The following is a 19176-nucleotide window of genomic DNA, read 5'->3' as shown; positions in this document are numbered from 1 at the left end:
AGATTTTTGGCGGAGTAAACCCTCATGCTTCGCCTCTCCCTCTCTGTCTGGGCTTAGAGCAGGGGTGTCAAACTAATTCCATGGAGGGCCTAGTGTGTACTGGGTTGTCTTTTTTCCTTTCAATTAAGACCTAGACAACCAGGTGAGGGGAGTTCCTTACTAATTAGTGACCTTAATTCATCAACCAAGTACACGGGAGGGTCGAAAACCAGGAGACATTCGTCATTCTGTGGAATGAGTTTTGACACATGTGGCTTGGAGTTTTAGCAAAGATAAGTTTAGAAACTCTGGTTGTAGCCAGAGACGGAAGAGGAAGCGAGACAGCACACACACTGTTTTTTTCTGGTTCAATGAAAGTCAATTAACTAAATCATATTTCACTTAGGGCCCCCAAAAGGCTAGGGCTAGCTCTGACTGCATGTGTGGGTCTGGATGTGGGTAGGTAGACCTGTGAGCCACTGCAACCCCCATCAAAGTTGCACATCCCTGAACTAAGTAAACCAGACCCAGCTGCTATTTCATTGGTGTCTATGGGAGACACACCCAGTTAAGTAGACCGGAACTGACACATTTATTTCAATTGTAAACGGCCTGAGTGAACTGTCTTTATTTATCCACCAACTTTGGTTTTAGCCTCGGTAAATCGAGGCTGATCTCGCGAGTTTACATGAATGTCCGCTACCACAGCTGGTAAATACGAGGATATCTCAACTATATACGTCAGTGATCTCAACACAGCGGGACAAATATCTGTAAAATGGGAAACTGCCAAGTAAGTACCGAAACCTTACATCCTTTTATAAATTTACAAAGATGTGATAAAACGAAGTGTAACCGGGGCAAGTCGATTGGAAATGATAGACATTTGTGAATATTATCTAGGCTACTGTGTAGGCCAATACGTTTTTTATTTTTTGGTCAATTATTTTTGTAAGGGGTGGATTGTTATAACGCCATCAGAAAACTATTTTGATTTTGTATCCTACATTCCACACTACCACAACTGAATGTAGAATTATAATAGATTCTATAATTTTTATTCAGATTGACACATTGTGTCAAATCTGTCACCGTGATTTATTAAATCCAAATGCCCTACAAATTACAAACCAGCGCATGTCACAGGCCTGGGGAAACGCAGAGGAAGCAGCCACACCTATGCGGAATCAATCACAATCCCGTTTAGATTAACCTAAATAATGAACGAGTGAATCAGAGAGGAAGGGTGCGGGTGGGAGGCTATGGTGGGAGCAGAGCATGAGGGTGTTTCATAGAGATAGATAGAGGACTCATCTTTGTATCTGTGCTAATATGGAGTCTGCGACATCATGGGCAACGCCCTTGAGACTATCTCCATTTTAAAGTAGTCAATATTATTTTGTGTTTGAAAAAAGCATAAAGCTAATATTGGGGATTGAACCAAGTCGTGTGTGTTAAGTTATTGTGGCCGCTAGATGGCAGTGATATAACGGTAGCTTTAAGCCATTTACTAACCATAGGCAACTCAATTTGAAGAAGAATGCAATGCTGTGATCATTGGCTGATCACTCCCAACCCATAGGAATCCCCACCCAGTTGACTATTATAAAATGGTGAAGAGAGAAAGCCCTCAATGGCACTGTCCGTGCTAAAATGGTTATGTCCATCGAGAGTCCTCTGTCTTTTTCTATGGGGTGTTTCCATTATCATGTCTCAATTTTGGCTATGGGGCGCTGCGCCCATCTACTTTGTTTGATTAACACCCATCCGCCTACAAATTCCTGAGCCAGTGTATTTCTTGCCATTTCAGTTCATTATATTCTCCCCTCCCCCATGTCATGTTACGTTGTTTCTAATGCTACAGTGTTATTACATGATACATACCTGAAAAGGCCTACTGATTTCAATGTTTTTAAACTATTGTGATGTTAAATAGTTTCTCACTAGGATTGGAAGGGAGGGTAGACTAGACCAGGCTACTATATAAGGGAAGTCATGCATCAAACTGCTCCCAAAACGTTTTCTATTAGGGTGTTTTTTTATGTGGCTATTAACTCTTATGTAGAGCATGTCATAATGATTATCTTTATGTTAATTTAGCCCACAATCATGCCATGTGAGAACTTTGATGTTGGGGCTGACATAAAGGCCTTATGCAAAGCCTGCAAAGGCTTGGGTAAGTTGCGATTTATTTATTTTTTAATTTATAGCATTCCAGGGATGTTTCTGCTCAATGAGTGAGTTTACTTACAATGAACAAGTAGCTGTGCCCAAGCTATTTAATGGCACAACATTGTACCATAGTCCAAATAGTGCCTGAAGGTGGTATTTGTGTTTTTTTTTAATGATTGTATTTTGTTGTACAGGCACTGATGAACAGGTCATCATTGACATACTTACTAACCGCTGTGCAGTCCAGCGCATGGAAATTAAACAGGCCTATTTTGACAAGTATGGGAATGTGAGTATCAAACTCATTCATTTAATAGGCAAGGAATTATGTACATCTTATACCGCACCAGGAAATATGTCGTTTTGCATAACCGAAATGTGTGGCTAATTTGAGGAAACCAGCCAACTACACCCATCGCTCTCTCGCTCTCTTTTCTCTGTCGCTTTCTTTCTCTGGAGAAGGAGTTGGTGGATGTGCTGAAGAGTGAGCTGGGGGGGAACTTTGAGAATGCCGTCGTGGCCATGCTGGACCCTCCAGTCGTCTATACAGTGAAGGAGCTCAGGAGGGCCATGAAGGGAGCAGGCACTGATGAGGATACTCTGGTGGAGATTCTGTGCACTGCCACAAACGCTGTACGTTTTAACACATTCAAGATTAGAAGAAAAACTTCTTCTTAATATGTATTTTCTTCCCTCATTCTCTTTTTTTCCCCCCCCAACAGGATATTCACATGTTAAAAGAATGCTACTTTCAGGGTAAGTATCAATTTCACCCTCACACTGCACTTTAAAGCTGGCATCCTTAATCTCGGACATCATTGCACGTATGATAGAAGAGCACTATGTACTACCAAGAGTCGTGCTCCTCAGCTCGGGAACAAAAACAATAACAACGGTAGTTGGGCGGCCAGTGGTACTGTTTCCCCCTACCGGGCATGACATCTTTAAAGGGACAACCTCATATTCATAATCTCCAGCACCACCCCAACATCAACATATGTGAAAAGACAAGTGTTTCTGATGACATCATACGCACACACTGTTGACATCATCTGGTGTACGTTGTGATTTTAACCAACTATGAGTAGGCAAAGGTTACTTCACCCGTTACTTTATTAACCTTCGCTCGCTCATACGTGGCTAAAATTACATGATGCACACCAGATGATATGGAAAGTGTTTCCGGTGACATCATCTGGTGTGCATCTTTTTGACTGCAAAACAGAGAAACTCCCTGTTTTCACATGTGTTGATGTTGGGGTGGTGCTGGAGATGATCAATAAGAGCTGCCCAAGCTCCTGTGGGTTTCGCGCTGTCAAGCCATTATTAGAATGGCGAAGTTACGTGATAGCTAGTCGTTTTATTTCCATGTCAATTTCCAACCGTCTACTAGTGGCAACGCGAGTGTCTGTTAACATCTAGTTGGCTCGCGTCAAGCTAGGCTGTTGGGGATGGGCTACAGCGTAAGCTACAGCTCCGAACATTGCGGGTTCAATCCCTGTGCTAGGCACTCGTTTTTTAATTGTAATTATATTCTAACCCTGACCAACACCTTAACCCGAACCTTATGTAACAGTTTAACTTCCGTCCCTCTCCTCGCCCCTACCTGGGCTCGAACCAGGGATCCTCTGCACACATCGACAACAGCCACCCTCGAAGCATCGTTACCCATCGCTCCACAAAAGCCGAGGCCCTTGCAGAGCAAGGGGAACAACTACTTCAAGGTCTCAGAGCGAGTGACGTCACCGATTGAAACGTTATTAGCGCGCACCACCGCTAACTAGCTAGCTCACATCGGTTACAATTACCCACTTGGAATTAATGCCTAAACTTAACCCTCAAGGTTAGTTTCAGTTTCACTTTTCCCGCAGTTTGACTGATAGCTACAGATGTAGGATCTTCTTTTGAGCCAGTATGATACAGCAGATAAATAATCCTGCAGCAACAGGAAATGTGAATTATTATGTGGATTATAATTCATAGAATTTTTTTGTAGGCTTCTGACATTTTAAAGTGAAATTAAAAACTTTAGAAGTCTTTTAAAACCTTGAATACACTACACGTTTGCATTTCCTGCTGAGCAGGAAAATTTTCAGCAGCAAGAGTGACCAACTTAAGACCCTACATCTGTAACAGATGGCAACACGGTCCATAATCAGCCACACACTCTAATCTCTGTTTCCTGCAGTTACGGCAACTCTCTGTCTGCCTTAAAGGTTGTGTTGAATATAAGGATGAAAAATATATTTTTCCCCCATTAACTTAATCAAGTGTCTTTTTGCATGATTATTCATTATATAATATTTACTAAAGTTGACAAGGGTTAACAGGAAGAAGCCCTGAAGTGAACCGAACTCATTTGGCTGGTTTAGGGCAAGAGTTCATAGTTTGCATGACCCGTAAAGTCCATAGGCTTGCCATCCCAACCACACTGTTCACCTTATTCTGCTCAACCTGTTGCTTTCTGCACTGCTGATTCCGTTCTGATTTGTGATTAAAAGACATATCTTGTTGTTATGGGTGGGGCTTTCCACCATGCCTTTTCCCAATTGGCTTAGATAGAATAATGATATCAGTGGTTTTATCAACTAGGGAACACCTATTCCTCTGTGCCTCTCAATGTTACATCTGCCTTTAATAATATATTCCCAATTCTTCAGTTGCATTCTCTCTTTGTTTCTCTGTGACTTCTCTAGTGCACGAACGAGACCTGGAATCAGATATCGAAGGGGACACTAGTGGAGATGTGAGAAACCTGCTCACTGCTCTTTTACAGGTAAGTGGCCCCATGGTTTCACTCTTGGACTCTTGCCATGTAACCCAATTCCCTTCCCTTCTTTGAACTGAAATCAAGCTCCCTCTGCCTGCCCTATCTCTTAACCCTATGCCTCTCTCTCTTTCTATCTCACTCACTCACACACACACACACGTTGGCTGTCTGCCTGCCTGCTTTTTCAATGTCCTTTCATTAGTAAAATGGAGGCCAGAAACAATATCCTGAGCCAGACAGAAAGGCTACATTTCATCTCACCACAGAAGTCAGTGAAAGCTTTCTGTTCTAGGGCACCAGAGATGAGAGTTACGATGTGGATGAGGGTCTGGCTGAAGCAGATGCCACCGCCCTGTTTGAGGTATGGCACGGAGAAGTACATTCAAGAAACGACAATATCAAGAAGTGGATTTACCTGTTTTAATTTCAATCATATTTACAATTTAGGCTGGTGAGGGATGTTTTGGAACGGATGAATCCACGTTCAGCTTCGTCCTGGCCAACCGAAACTACCTCCAGCTACAGGCCACCTTCAAGGTGTATGAGCAGGTGGGTCCACTGCTGGCAGCCTGTGTCTGTTATCAGTCTCAGTATATTTATTTTGTACGCACAGAAGGCTCCATGTGATCTGTCCTCTGTACTGCTGTGTATGCTTAGTGTTACGCTAACCCTGTTTCCTTTGTCCCAGCTATCTGGAACGGAAATCCTGGATGCCATTGATAATGAGGTCTCTGGGACACTGAAGGGCTGCTACATCACACTTGGTGTGTACACAACTTAAAAGCAGTACATTCAACTAGATTAAAAAGTTACTCACTTGAATGCGATATGTCAGGTGCCTTTACAAATAGCTATCTTTATTTTGGTTGAAAATCAGTGTATTTTAAGGCGTTTTTTTCTTTTCAGTGAGGGTTGCTAAGAACCCTCAGCTTTATTTCGCCCGGCGACTGAATGAAGCCATGAAAGGAGCAGGCACTGATGAGGACACCCTCATCCGCATCGTCATATGCCGCTCTGAGGTAATGTATGGACATACACTCTCTGACAGAGTCTTAGGACCGTGCTTTGCTCTATCAAAGACACCAAATACGTTTGTGACTACTGACTACATGCATAAAATGTATATTAAATACTTTACTTTATGGTAACATTTGTAAACCATGTAAATAATGACATGAAAATAGGTTGGGGTTATGTCATCCAAAGAGGCTATGCTAATTTTGCAGACTACCTCAGCAACAATTGCAAATGCATTATACATGGCTCAGGGAAATCATTAAGAAAATGCCCCTTTTAGACTACTGGACTCGGTTGATTAATCCAAATGCAGACAAAGGTCAGCTGATGAGATGTGTTTTCTGTTCAACAGTATGATCTGGAGACCATTAAAGACATGTACCTGGAGAAGTACGACATGTCCCTGAAGGATGCCATCAAATCTGAGTGTGGTGGGGACTTCAAACGTCTCCTGCTGGCTGTCTGCCATTGAGAGAGAGAGAGAGAGAGAGGGAGGGAGGGAGGGAGAGAGATATATATATATAGAGGGAAGAGAGATCACAGAGTGCCTAAAAGGGACCGAGGGTGCTGCTGCTCACTCGGACAAACTAACGCTACTTACAATCAGTTCTACTGTCCTCAAACATGCGACATGCTCGGATAGCTCAAATCCAGCTGGTTCTGTTCTCCTGATTTGGCATTGAAGTCTAGGGGTCTCTACAAAAGTGGCATGAGTATACTAAAGACAGTTGTGTTCATGTGACATGATTCATTTTGATCTAGCGGAGTGCTAGGACTAGTATAGAGACTTAACATACTGTACTTTAGACCAACAATCCATATTACCATTGGAACTTATAGTGGCTCTAGTCCTTGAAGTTATCTCTAGATATCAAAGTTCCCAACATTCTCTTTGCTGCAGTGAAATTGGCTAAGTGAAGTTCAGTAGGATCAGGAAGGTCAGTCTGCACACAAAAAGGCATTTGTAGGAACTGGAACAGGGTGTAGCTGGAAAATTACAGTAGAGCATTGTATTGAACGTATCAGTCTTATACAGATAAGACCTATGTCCAATACAGCATGTACATTTGATAGGATCTGTAGTGCACAGATATGTGGCAGTTTATAAAAATTTATATTTCAACATGACATGCACTGCTGATAAAACTGCATTGCCTAGAGCAGTGATAACAAATATTTTGACCCACCTGGTAGCTTGTGGACAAATATGTAATGGTTCATATTTTTACCCTTGCATTTTAAACGAGCAGCAAAACAATTGGTCCATGTTTAATGAGACACTATATAGATTTGATCGATCCAGTGCCACTATCTTCCACCCCGAACTCCATCTTCAGTATTAACGAGTGTTTAGAACTGTTAGCTAGGGTATTAAAATATTACCTTTATTTAGACTACAATATTATATATTCAATAAATGTGTTTACAGATATAGCCACAAAAAGGTGTTGGGGATGGTAATTGAGACAATGTCAGAAGGTATGTGTTCTAATGACACTAAGAATAGTTAATTGTGTGTTGTGTAACGGCAGCTGTATTTTTAACATATATTAGGCATTTGGTCATATTAGAAAGTCCTGTAATCTCAGCTGAATAACTTGAGATAACTGAATTTATAATGCTGACTACTAATGTGAATTAAATTCACAAGAGGAGATGTTAAAAGGGTTTAGACCATGCACACCTGCCCTTATGGAAAGATATGGAATGGGGACCAATATTTGCCTTTGTATCAGCCAAAGAATATGTTTGGTAAGAAATAACTACATGACGATTACAGAATTAAAATGTGTGTTTATTAACATTTTTCTGTGTGTGTCTTTGTGAACATAAGCCTAATATAATCACATTTTCAATAATATATATATATATATACACAGACAGTACCAGTCAAAAGTTTGGACACATATTTTTATTTTTTTTACTATTTTCTACATTGTTGAATAATAGCGAAGAAATCAAAACTATGAAATAACACATGGAATCATTTGTAACCAAAAAAGTGAAACAAATAAAAATATATTTTAGATTCTTCAAAGTCGGCACCCTTTGTCTTGATGACAGCTTTGCACTTTGTTGGCATTCTCTCAACCAGCTTCATGTACTCTTGAAGGAGTTCCCATATGCTGAGCACCTGTCGGCTGCTTTTCCTTCACTCTGCGGTCCAACTCATCCCAAACCATCTCATGACCTGGCCTCTTGTGGAGGCCAGGTCATCTGACGCAGCACTCCATCACTCTCCTTGGTCAAGTAGCCCTTAACAGCCTGGAGGTGTGTTTTTTGGTCATTGTCCAGCTGAAAGACAAATGATAGTCCTAAGTGCAAACCAGATGGGATGGCGTATCGCTGCAGAATGCTGTGGTAGACATGCTGGTTAAGAGTGCTTTGAATTCTAAATAAATCACAGACAGTGTCACCAGCAAAGTACCATCACACCTCCTCCATGCTTCACGGTGGGAACCACACATGCGGAGCTCATCTGTTCACCTACTCTGCGTCTCACAAAGACACGGCGGTTGGAACCAACAATCTCAAATATGGACTCATCAGACCAAAGGACAGATTTCCTCTGGTCTAATGTCCATTGCTCGTGTTTCTTGGCCCAAGCAAGTCTCTTCTTATTGGTGTCCTGGTAGTGGTTTCTTTGCAGCAATTCGACCATGAAGGCATGATTCACGCAGTCTCTTCTGAACAGTTGATGTTGAGATGTGTCTGTTACTTGAACTCTGTGAAGCATTTATTTGGGCTGAAATCTGAGGTGCAGTTAACTCTAATGAACTTATCCTCTGCAGCAGAGGTAACTCTGGGACTTCCTTTCCTGCTACGGTCCTTATGTGAGCCAGTTTCATCATAGTGCTTGATGGTTTTTGCGACTGCACTTGAAGAGACTTTCAAAGTTATTTTCATTTTCCGTATTGACTGACCTTAGGGCAGGCCGTCATTTTTAAATAAGAATTTGTTCTTAACTGACTTGCCTAGTTAAATAAAGATTAAATAAAAATAAATAAAAGACCATGTCTTAAAGTAACGATAGACTGTAGTTTCTCTTTGCTTATTTGAGCTGTTGCCATAATATGGACTTGGTCTTTTACCAAATAGGTCTATCTTCTGTATACCACCCCTACCTTGTCACAACACAACTGATTGGCTCAAACGCATTAAGAAGGAAAGAAATTCCACAAATGAACTTTTAACAAGGCACATTTGTTAATTGAAATGCAAAATTGTCATCAAGGCAAAGGGTGGCTACTTTGAAGAATCTCAAATATAAAATATATTTTGCTTTGATTAACACTTTTTTGGTTACTACATGATACCGTATGTGTTATTTCATCGTTTTTATGTCTTCACTATTATTCTACAATGTAGAAAATAGTAAAAATAAAGAAAAACCCAGGAATGAGTAGGTGTGTCCAAACTTTTGACTGGTACTGTGTATATCATTAGTGTAGACGTGGCAATTTTACACTCAAACTCCCTAGGTGCTCATGTTTGTCGTTGTCACAGGTCAAATAGCATTTTTCTGACATCACCCCATTAAAATTGACATTTAAAATGGTTAAAGTAAGGGTTAGGTAAGGGTTATGATTAAGGTTAGGGTTAGAGTAGGGGTTAAGGTCAGGGTAGGGACGCTCCAAGGATCTTAGATAGCACTATACCATTTTTCTTGTCTTTGACACCAACTACAAAGAGACAGCAGCCCGCGTCACCTCCAATAGTGTATCCGTAAAAAAAACTGTTATATAGCGACCACAACGGCTATTCAGGCTAGGCTACTACGAAGGATGCTCTTATGTGCTGAGACGTATGCATTGGACACCTGCATGACAAAACTACTATTTTGGAAAGAAGTAACTTGCAAACTGCCAAACCTCGGTTTGTAGTGTGAAAATAGCTGGAAGTAAAAGGTTTTTCAAGACGGTAAGGTCACAAAGGCTCATTAGTGGCTCTATTTTTCTGCCTAGTTTGCAGCCATTTGCATCCATCTTGAAAGGTTAATTATCGCTGATAAAGAAATGGTAGCATATTATAATGCATTGACACAATACAACCAACGGTTTAAAGTCATATTTTTGTGCTAAAACATAGTCATTTGACGGATTTGTTTATATTAAAAACGCCTACGTAATGAATATACTGCTATAGTAAGTAAATTATTACTGAAATATCAAATGCATTGTCCTTTGTACGCAACTTTCATTTGTAATAATTAACAGTGTAACTAATGAATAGTTAATGATTAATAATGACTCACTGACTGTAATGTAAAAGCCTATATTTTTACTGGTTTTACTACTTTTATGAATTTGAGCATCTGAGTAAATTTGACAAATCTCTAGGCAGGTGTATGGGTAGACATCTCCATGGAAACCTCAAGCGTGTGTGTGTGTGTGTGCGTGCACCAGACACATGCCTGGGGTCAAGGTTAGTGGAGGATTAAAGTTATTACTCAGAGGGCATTTTATGTGTTATTTTAGGAAGTTATACCAAACAGTGCATTGCAACACTGGCCATGCCTTCTTCTTCCCAAGTAGAGACTAGAGATGTCCTCTGTGTGGCAACAGGAGCCGATAGTGTACTCCCCCAGTGTAGAGATCGATTCCAGCACCGTGAGGAGGAAGGCCAGGGTGGGTTCCTCACAGCACTGGCTAAAGCAGGAGCATGACCTGGAAGTTGTCAAGTGGGAGAGCATGACCTCTGGGGCAACTAGCGATGTGGAGCAGGACAACACACCCAGCAGTGCTGTATCCAGTAAGAACTGCATAGAGGTCTAGAAAAATGCATGCACCAAGATGCCTTAAGATGACTTTATTACCCATAATCCATGTATTGTCCTAGATCTTCCTGTGGGTTGTGTGTATTCACACACTGGTGGCTGATATGTCCAATAATACTACCGTATTACAACTGTATAATAATACTTTGGTTCATTAATAATACATGTATTGCGTCAGTGTGCAGCTAGCTTCTATTTCTCACTGCTAATGTATCGTGTTCCCAGGGGTGAAAGTAGACATAAAAAATGTTTTATGGGCCTAATCATAGAATTACATATAGAATCCATATTAAATCAATAGTGGGCCTAATCGTAAACATATCGGTTACACAGAACACCAAAAGGCAAGCGTCATTAGGCCAGAATTTATGCGCCCACTGTTGTCGTTGCGCATCTTGGTGTCGGCCACTCATCTTTGCCTTGGCAAATTGTCAATTTTTTCGTCGAACCACATCGCATTTTGGAGCGTAGGCTATACCACCCGTTTTAAAGTCCATTCGCTAATTGTTCATGCCACTGACATGCTGTAAAGATAAAAAGTGGTCTCATAGCCTACAGTTTTCTTGACATTTTGTTTTAATTATTATGATATGCTCATGTTTTACCGGTACAGCATACTCCCACTATTTATTTTGCCGTACCGGACCGTACCACCTTATTTTCATTCCTGGGTGTTCCTCCAGCTGCCTCCCAGCCTGAGGGCAGCCTGCCTCCCCGGGTCATGCTGACCATCACCAAGCTGCAGTGCATGCTAGAAAGTAAACAGGAGCGCATTGCTGCCCTGGAGAGACAGGTGGAGGACCTGCAGCAGGACAGGAAGTTCCTCAGGAGCCAGATTGAGAACCTGACCAGCCAGCGCTCTGTCCCAACCTTCACTACCACCGCCACTTCAGCCGCTGAAGGTCAGTGCCCCCAGTCCTGAATGGTGCTGTTGTTACAGTGGACTGGACAGTGGAATCTATATGTATTATTTAAATGTGGATTTGTATGTTATCATAAGGACATAATTCAGTGTTAAATACTTATTTACCTCTATTTTATACTGTATCTCCATATAATGTAAGAAATAAGTGAAAGGTGGGAATAAAATCGGATCACTCCGTCTTGTCTCATCACAGCACCTAAAGCGGGGAAGTCACTGTATTCCGAACCCAAACCCCGGAAGAGAGAGAGGGTTGCATCATCCAGCTCTTCCTTCAGTAATGAAAGTGGCTCAGAAATGTCTGTCTCCACTGTTATGTCCGGAGCCTCGAGCGACCACAAGAAGCGGAGACACCACAAGGAGAGGAGGAGAGGAAAGAAAGGGAAAGACTACAGCAGGAAGAGAGGTATGCTAAAAAGAGTATTCTTATCATGCCTATGAGTACTGTACAAGTTTGCTTTCAGCATCTGATCGGTTTGTACTTTTCCCATTCATTTTTTTTATTGTTCTGCCCACAAATATAAAAGAAATCCATCTGATAATTCTAATATTGACTCAGTTAGCCAGCAGCATACTACCCTGTATCTCACTGCTGGCTTGCCTCTGAAGCTAAGCAGGGTTGGTCCTAGTCTGTCGCTGGATAGGAGACTAGATGCTGCTGGAAGTGGGGTTGGAGGGCCAGTAGGAGGCACTCTTTCCTCTGTTCTAAATAACAATATCCCAGGGCAGTGATTGGGGACATTGCCCTGTGTAGGGTGCCATCTTTCGGATGGATGTTAAACGGGGGTCCTGAATGTCTGTGGTCACTCAAGATCCTATGGCACTTATCGTAGGGGTGTTGTCCTGGCTAAATTCCCAATCTGGCCCTCATACCATCATGGCCACTTAATCATCCCCAGCTTCCAATTAACTCATTCATCCTCCCCCCTCTTCCCTGTAAATGTCAGTCAACTTACCTTGTAAAAATAGTTATTGTTTGAAAAGTATCAAAACGTCAGGAACTATATTCATCATATAATTGTTATAATAATGTTATAATTAAATGTTCAAAATATGTTTTTATACTCAAATATTGATTTGAGAGATCAAGCCAAAGCCTTTTAGTGAAATGTAGTTGCAAATTAAAGCAGCAACTAAAAAGAGCAATTGGAAATGATTTGACTGGATCCACGGAGACTACATGCAATATCTATTTTCTTTAAGACAAAAGGGTAAGTTGTCTTCTTCAACATTGAACCATTTTTCAACTCTTCAATCCCCACATTCCAAGTCAGTTTTCATACAGTTCAGCACTGTATGACATACCATCTTCCCCTTCCTCACCGTCTCTCTTCTCCTCAGCCACTGGTGTCCAGTACGTGATCCACCGCTACAAACAAGTCCTCGCGGCCTTCATCAAGAAGAAAAGCATGAGTGGCGCTTTCCGTCACTACGGCATCGACAGGAACACCATTGCCAACACGGCGTCCATCGCTGAGCTCTACCTGGCAGCCAAGGAAACCCTGCCGCTGGTGGGGATGTTCCGCCCACGAGAGGAGACCCTAGTGAGCTACGCCCAGAAGTGTGCCCTGGTCATTGAGACTGACGTGGCGCTAGCCAGGAAGATTGAGCAGATGAAAGCCACAGGGGAGCTCCTGCCCATCACTGTGAAAAAGGCCAGGGTCATGCACTCTGCTCACCAACAGCTAGGGGGCACCGCTGAGAGCCTGTTAATGGGCTGATGATGTAGCTAGGGGGCTTTGAGGGATGAGTTATACTGGAAGTGGAGAACACTTGTGTTGACAGATTGGAGACATATTTAATTTAAAATCTTGGACCTGGGTTGATATAATCACATGGGAAGGATTTCTCTGCCTCTCTTTATTTATTGCAATGTAACTATTAGTGTATCTAGAATGCCTTCTTTAAAAGTAATGAATGTTTTTCTATCGTTTTTTGATATCGTATGAATACAATATTCAACCGGTTTAAGCGGGTACACTTCACACATGTTCCACAGAAGACCATGTCTTTTTGCTTAGGAATTTCCTCACTCAATAATTGCCATTCATTCATAGTGGTCTGTGCTGAACAAACACGGTACTGAACAAACATGGTACTGAACAAACACGGTAGCATCTAGCCATAGCCACAGAATGGGTTTTCCCTGTAGCATACATGACACCAGTAAAAGTAGTGACTTTTGTTTGACAGTGTTTTTCCCTGGAAGTATCCCTCTATATTTGACTTAATGTTGATAATAACTAATCTGAAGATTCCTTATAGCTGCCCTTTCCCTTGCAGACCCAAGGACAAATATACAGTAAACTCATTGTGATGGTCAGAAATGACACGTAGCTGAATGTCTTAGACGGAGACTAGAAATATGTGATGAGTACGTCCACCAGATGGCGCTGCACTCACTTCAATGGATGTTTACACTACTACTTCTGTAATCCTGAGTACATTTTCCAGGAGTATTTTTCCAAAATGGTGGACACTTTATGTCTGATTCCAGAGAGCACTTTGATATTATTTTATTTCTTGCACCTAAGTATTTATTTGGTTTGATATTTTGAAAACCACACAGTTGGCATGTGTATACTGATGCATTTGGAACATGCTGCCGTTTTTAGGGCTGTAATTTATATGCTGTAATTTATACATTGATTTAGCTTAGTAAAATATTGCGGTTTTTAGGTGTTTTAACTCACAACCTTCAGAATTTAGGAGAATAAAATAGAATACCTGCTATTAATTGATGGTGTGAACAGGTGTTGAACTACTGTTAGTCCTACCTAGGGATATCCAATGTACTGTTGTGAATTATAATTGCTAATATGGACAATTCTTCTGTTGACACTGGGCTATTCACTTTTTGTATCAAGTTTGTTCACTTATCTCTCAAACTATGATTCTTCAAAATATATTTTACTTCTTTGAATGGTTTGAGAAATAAAGCATTTGTCAATACTCTCATGCAGTTATGAATGTTCTTGGCTGTACCTCATTGTATTTGTGACATCACATCAACATGGTCTCATGACCAATCATTAGAGTTCTACGGTAGAGTACTCAGACCTGTGGGATTTATTTTTTTATGTGCAATAGCAAGCCCATTCCATAACATCAAATGTGCTCACTTTGTGTACTAATTTGTTTTCCCACCTTGTGGATAAGTTATGCACTTCATGCTTGCTCAAGCTATTCTGAGTCTTGAAGTGTTCCTTCAATGGGGGTCCATTTTGTTTGTTTGTCCTGTGACCAGAATAATCTGCAGTGCTTGCATGGACAGATGGGGCTGTTCTCTATTAGAAATCCTTGGGCAATAGTAAGTGGCAGTGCATAGCGTTGCCATTGCCTTCCCCGCTGTTTGCTTTTCAATCTGAGTGACAAATGACCAGTGCTAAGCCATTACAGGGCTGCACCCGGGCTGTTTATCTTTGCATGCGACTCACTGTCACTCTGATTCACACACTGGCCCTCCCTATCTCTCACTCTCACATCCCCCTCAGTCCGTCATTCTGTCTGCCCTAACCCACCCCACCCTCTGTTTCACTCGCTGTCTCTCCTCCCAACCCGGTTGTATCAGTCCCAATTTCCTTCATTTCCGTCTCTTGGTTGGAGATCATTTTGTCTGTAGGCCTTGTGTTTCTTTCCCCTTCTTTTTATTTTGCCCGTTTATTCTCTTGCCCTTTCAACCAACACTCTTCCTTTTCACCTCTCTTTCTCTATCGCTCCCTCCTTCACTAACAATAGAGTCGATTGTGGATGAGGGGCCTGGAGGAGGTGGAGCGGTATTGCTGTGGTCAGCCAGGCGTCTCAGTAGCGCCGGCGAGAGCAAACATGAGAGAGAGCCCACACACTATAACCTGAGGTGGCAGGTGCATGCTGGTATTGTGGGAGGCACTGGGGAAGGGGCAGGCATACAGCTCGGCCATCTCTCCTCACTTCCTCATGGACAGAAATGTCACAAATGGCTTCCTCCTCCAGTCAAATATGGGATGTATCCTACATTTTAGATGGATATTTTCCTCAATTGTATTGGCATATGATTGTAATCACAACCAACAGAAAGAAGTCATTTAAGACAAGCTATTCATACCATGTTGTAGATGTCTACATCTTTATACCATTTTGTAGATGTCTACATATTCATACCATGTTGTAGATGTCTACATGTTTATACCATGTTGTAGATGTCTACATATTCATACCATGTTGTAGATGTCTACATGTTTATACCATGTTGTAGATGTCTACATATTCATACCATGTTGTAGATGTCTACATATTCATACCATGTTGTAGATGTCTACATGTTTATATCATTTTGTAGATGTCTACATATTCATACCATGTTGTAGATGTCTACATATTCATACCATGTTGTAGATGTCTACATATTCATACCATGTTGTAGATGTCTACATGTTTATATCATTTTGTAGATGTCTACATATTCATACCATGTTGTAGATGTCTACATATTCATACCATGTTGTAGATGTCTACATATTCATACCATGTTGTAGATGTCTACATGTTTATATCATTTTGTAGATGTCTACATATTCATACCATGTTGTAGATGTCTACATATTCATACCATGTTGTAGATGTCTACATATTCATACCATGTTGTAGATGTCTACATGTTTATACCATTTTGTAGATGTCTACATATTCATACCATATTGTAGATGTGTTTGCAAGTGTTGGTCAATTGACCAGAAAAAGGCAAATAAACAACATGTCCACCTGCCGGTCTTTAAGAGTGGCAGCTGTGTATGTGGCAGTAATGACTGGGGGCAATGGAGGAGATCAGTGATGGGTGTCGGCCTAATCGAGCCTGATGCATCCCCTCTCTTCTCTCTGGCTCTCTGACTCACGTTGGTCTGAGTGCAGCTGGGACTTCACTTTGTGGCGGTGTGGTTGTTTGTTTGGTACTCGAATTTTATGGCAGGTGCAATGGCACGGTCCATGTGCCTGATGAGTGCGACGATTATATCTCTCCTCTTGTCCAGTTTTGTAACAGACAGACGCCCCACCCCCTTTCTGATCCAAGCTAATGGTTGAATAGAGAGCATTTACATGCACTTGCTAAGGGGAGCTGATAATGACCTCTAAATACCCTCTACCAGATCTGTATCTGTGGGATGAATTGTTTGGATTTGTTACAATTCCAGCCACATGACAGATCCTATAGTCTTGGTATTTACCAGTTACTTGTTAGTAAATAAGTTAGTATGCTTCTAATGGAGGATGGAAGGATTCTAAGACAAATGTGTGAAAATAAGCTGTTTACACTTCAGCAATTGATTTGGAGCTTTCTAGTAAATAAAGAGTTGAATAACATTGCTGCCTTCTACTGTCAGATAACTTGAGTAACAACGAAAACCCTGTTTCATTGCAGTATGTTGTGCTGCAGTGGTTAATACATGGCTTGTAATTGGATACTTAAACATGTTCAGGGGTTTTCAGTATTTCATGGCACATTAAAAGCACATATAATTGGGATGTGTGTAAATGAACATAGATACATGTTCCTTTAATTTAAAGGTAGAATCCTTAGTTGAAACGATAACAAAGTGGAACACCCCGCCTCTGTTTTGGTCATTGTTAATAAGAATTTGTTCTTAACTGACTTGCCTAGTTAAATAAAGGTTACATTTAAAACATTTGGTAAAAGCTGAGGGATGGGCCTGGAGAAATGTCACCACTCTCACATTCACAGACAAAGCTATGGATGCAAGGACTGACCATCCATGATATCAAAATTATAGTTTTAACCATGTTTTGAGGCTATACATTTTGTTTACATTTACATTGTTTACAAACAATGGAGAAAGAAAAGCTTATATTTTGGGTTCTGATACTGGTACAGCAGTTGAACTAAGCTCATGATATTCTTCAAGAATCAATAGGTATATATCATTAACTGAAGTCCAAATATGGATGTAGCAACTAAGGATTCTAGCTTTAATGGGGTTATTGCGATGTTTACCATCAAAATAGGGTTGGAATTCAAGATTCTTCTAATTACATATGATTTCCAATTGTCTGTATTCAATACTGTGATGGGACACCAGTTCACTACATTTTAATTTTAAGTACTGTCTTTTAAATGAGATATCAGAAGCACTTATTGACACTTCAATGCAGCAATATAATACAGTATTTATAGTTTCAGTTATGTTCTTAAAGCCAAGCATTGATTTTTTTCATGCTCTTTAAGAAAAATAATGAAATGTAAAGTCCAAGCTTGTGGTATTTTGACATATACCTAATCAGCTACAGATACCTAGGACTTTCAACGGAGTTGGCCCTCATAATGTTATTGATTCCTGAAGGTTAAAGCCGTCACTGATCTATTATAACCTATGAAAGAGAAGTGATAGGCTGATAAACCACGGACAGGATGTTGGTTCTAGTTATGAATACATTTCCTACGGTGAAGGCAATTTAAAGAATTGCGACATGAAAGGGAATGTCACTGACTGTACTTGTTTCCCATATTTTTGTGTAAACTGTGAAAATGTGATAACTGTTCAGTCATGTAGAGTAAAATATCACTCTTGCAAGATAGCAAGTATGTTGACAGATCAAATGGCCCTCGGTATGATAAGTTGGTAAAGCAATGATGAAATAGAGCAATGCAAATGCTTCTAGTCTCACCCAGCCATTCTTTGATGGAGTAACTGTCATTGGTTTTCTATTTTCTCTGGGTGGGTTTCAAAGCTGATAATCTGTTCTTTGTCTGACGTGGTCTGTCGCCTCTCCATGTCTTTGTAGATGAATTGCCCATAGGATCAACCTTTGACCCCTATGATGTATCTCCCTGAGCTGAACTGACGTGTCATTTGCAGTGGGTTGGAAATTATCATTTAAAGCCACCTGATAGAACAATGAAGCACCACATCTTTGAGGTAATTTGGGGACTTGAGTTTGACATTTTGTGCCATTGTGTACAACAGATGTCCTCATGTCCATGTTTTGTCATAACTCATCGCTATTCTTAGAGATATGTAAATGCTGAATGTTTCACAAATTATGAGACATCTTGACTGAGTGCGCACAAGCGAATTTGTACATTCTTTGCATTAGTATTCATTAGGATTGTTCTTAAATGGACATCTGCTCTGCATGTCTGTAAGTCATTGGCCAGGCAATCCACCTTTTATTTGCCCTGTGGGCAGCTCTCCGTTGTGAAATCTTAAAATAACCTGCCCACTGCTGAAAGTGGGTCAGAGCACCATGGCGACGTCAATCCAAAACAAAAGGACCAAGTGGTGCATTATGGGTATTTACCCCATTGGTGATTGATGTGGCGTTATAAAGAAAAGGGTTGCGTGGTACCTAGCAAACTAGTCAACATCCTTATCAGTCTTCTACAGTCGGGGTCACAACATCCTCATTGACCTTTTTGATTCATGGCCAGCCTCTGAATCCGCTCTAGTGAGCACACCACCCTTGGGTAACTGCAGGGTTGCTGTAGTAACTGACTTGGCTATGTGGCAACTATTTATCAATGTGGCACTAGAGGGCACTGTTGTATCC

At 41.0% G+C, this 19176-nt stretch overlaps 2 protein-coding genes across 3 annotated transcripts; both read left to right on the top strand.

The window, feature by feature from the left end:
- The first annotated feature begins 602 nt into the window (after positions 1–602).
- Positions 603–7742, top strand: LOC139531870 (annexin A13-like). The gene is made up of 11 exons (XM_071328793.1): positions 603–772; positions 2080–2155; positions 2346–2440; positions 2614–2784; positions 2874–2907; positions 4848–4927; positions 5214–5282; positions 5369–5470; positions 5610–5685; positions 5828–5940; positions 6291–7742. Exons 1-11 carry the CDS (start codon positions 758–760, stop codon positions 6408–6410), a joined length of 951 nt encoding a protein of 316 aa, XP_071184894.1. The 5' UTR covers positions 603–757; the 3' UTR covers positions 6411–7742.
- Positions 7743–9392: 1650 nt separating this feature from the next.
- LOC139531868 (coiled-coil domain-containing protein 106-like) lies at positions 9393–14592 on the top strand. 2 transcript variants are annotated; one of them, XM_071328791.1, is made up of 5 exons: positions 9395–9859; positions 10474–10690; positions 11399–11617; positions 11834–12043; positions 12979–14592. In XM_071328791.1, the coding sequence occupies exons 2-5, from the start codon at positions 10483–10485 to the stop codon at positions 13356–13358; spliced, it is 1017 nt and encodes a 338-aa protein (XP_071184892.1). In that variant the 5' UTR covers positions 9395–9859; positions 10474–10482; the 3' UTR covers positions 13359–14592. The 2 variants fall into 2 exon arrangements, with proteins under 2 accessions (XP_071184893.1, XP_071184892.1); XM_071328792.1 differs by having other exon boundaries at positions 9393–10690.
- Positions 14593–19176: the final 4584 nt, after the last annotated feature.

This window comes from Salvelinus alpinus, chromosome 10 (genome assembly GCF_045679555.1).
Source record: "Salvelinus alpinus chromosome 10, SLU_Salpinus.1, whole genome shotgun sequence".
Lineage (NCBI taxonomy): Eukaryota > Metazoa > Chordata > Actinopteri > Salmoniformes > Salmonidae > Salvelinus > Salvelinus alpinus.
This window is presented reverse-complemented; position numbering and strand designations above follow the sequence as displayed.

Coding starts and splice junctions, on each gene's coding strand:
- LOC139531868 (XM_071328792.1), top strand. CDS start 10,483: ATGTCCTCTGTGTGGCAACAGGAGCCGATAGTGTACTCCCCCAGTGTA. Junction 10,691..11,398: donor ACCCAGCAGTGCTGTATCCA/GTAAGAACTGCA, acceptor GTGTTCCTCCAG/CTGCCTCCCAGCCTGAGGGC. Junction 12,044..12,978: donor AGACTACAGCAGGAAGAGAG/GTATGCTAAAAA, acceptor TCTTCTCCTCAG/CCACTGGTGTCCAGTACGTG.
- LOC139531870 (XM_071328793.1), top strand. Junction 2,156..2,345: donor CAAAGCCTGCAAAGGCTTGG/GTAAGTTGCGAT, acceptor TTTGTTGTACAG/GCACTGATGAACAGGTCATC. Junction 2,441..2,613: donor ATTTTGACAAGTATGGGAAT/GTGAGTATCAAA, acceptor TCTCTGGAGAAG/GAGTTGGTGGATGTGCTGAA.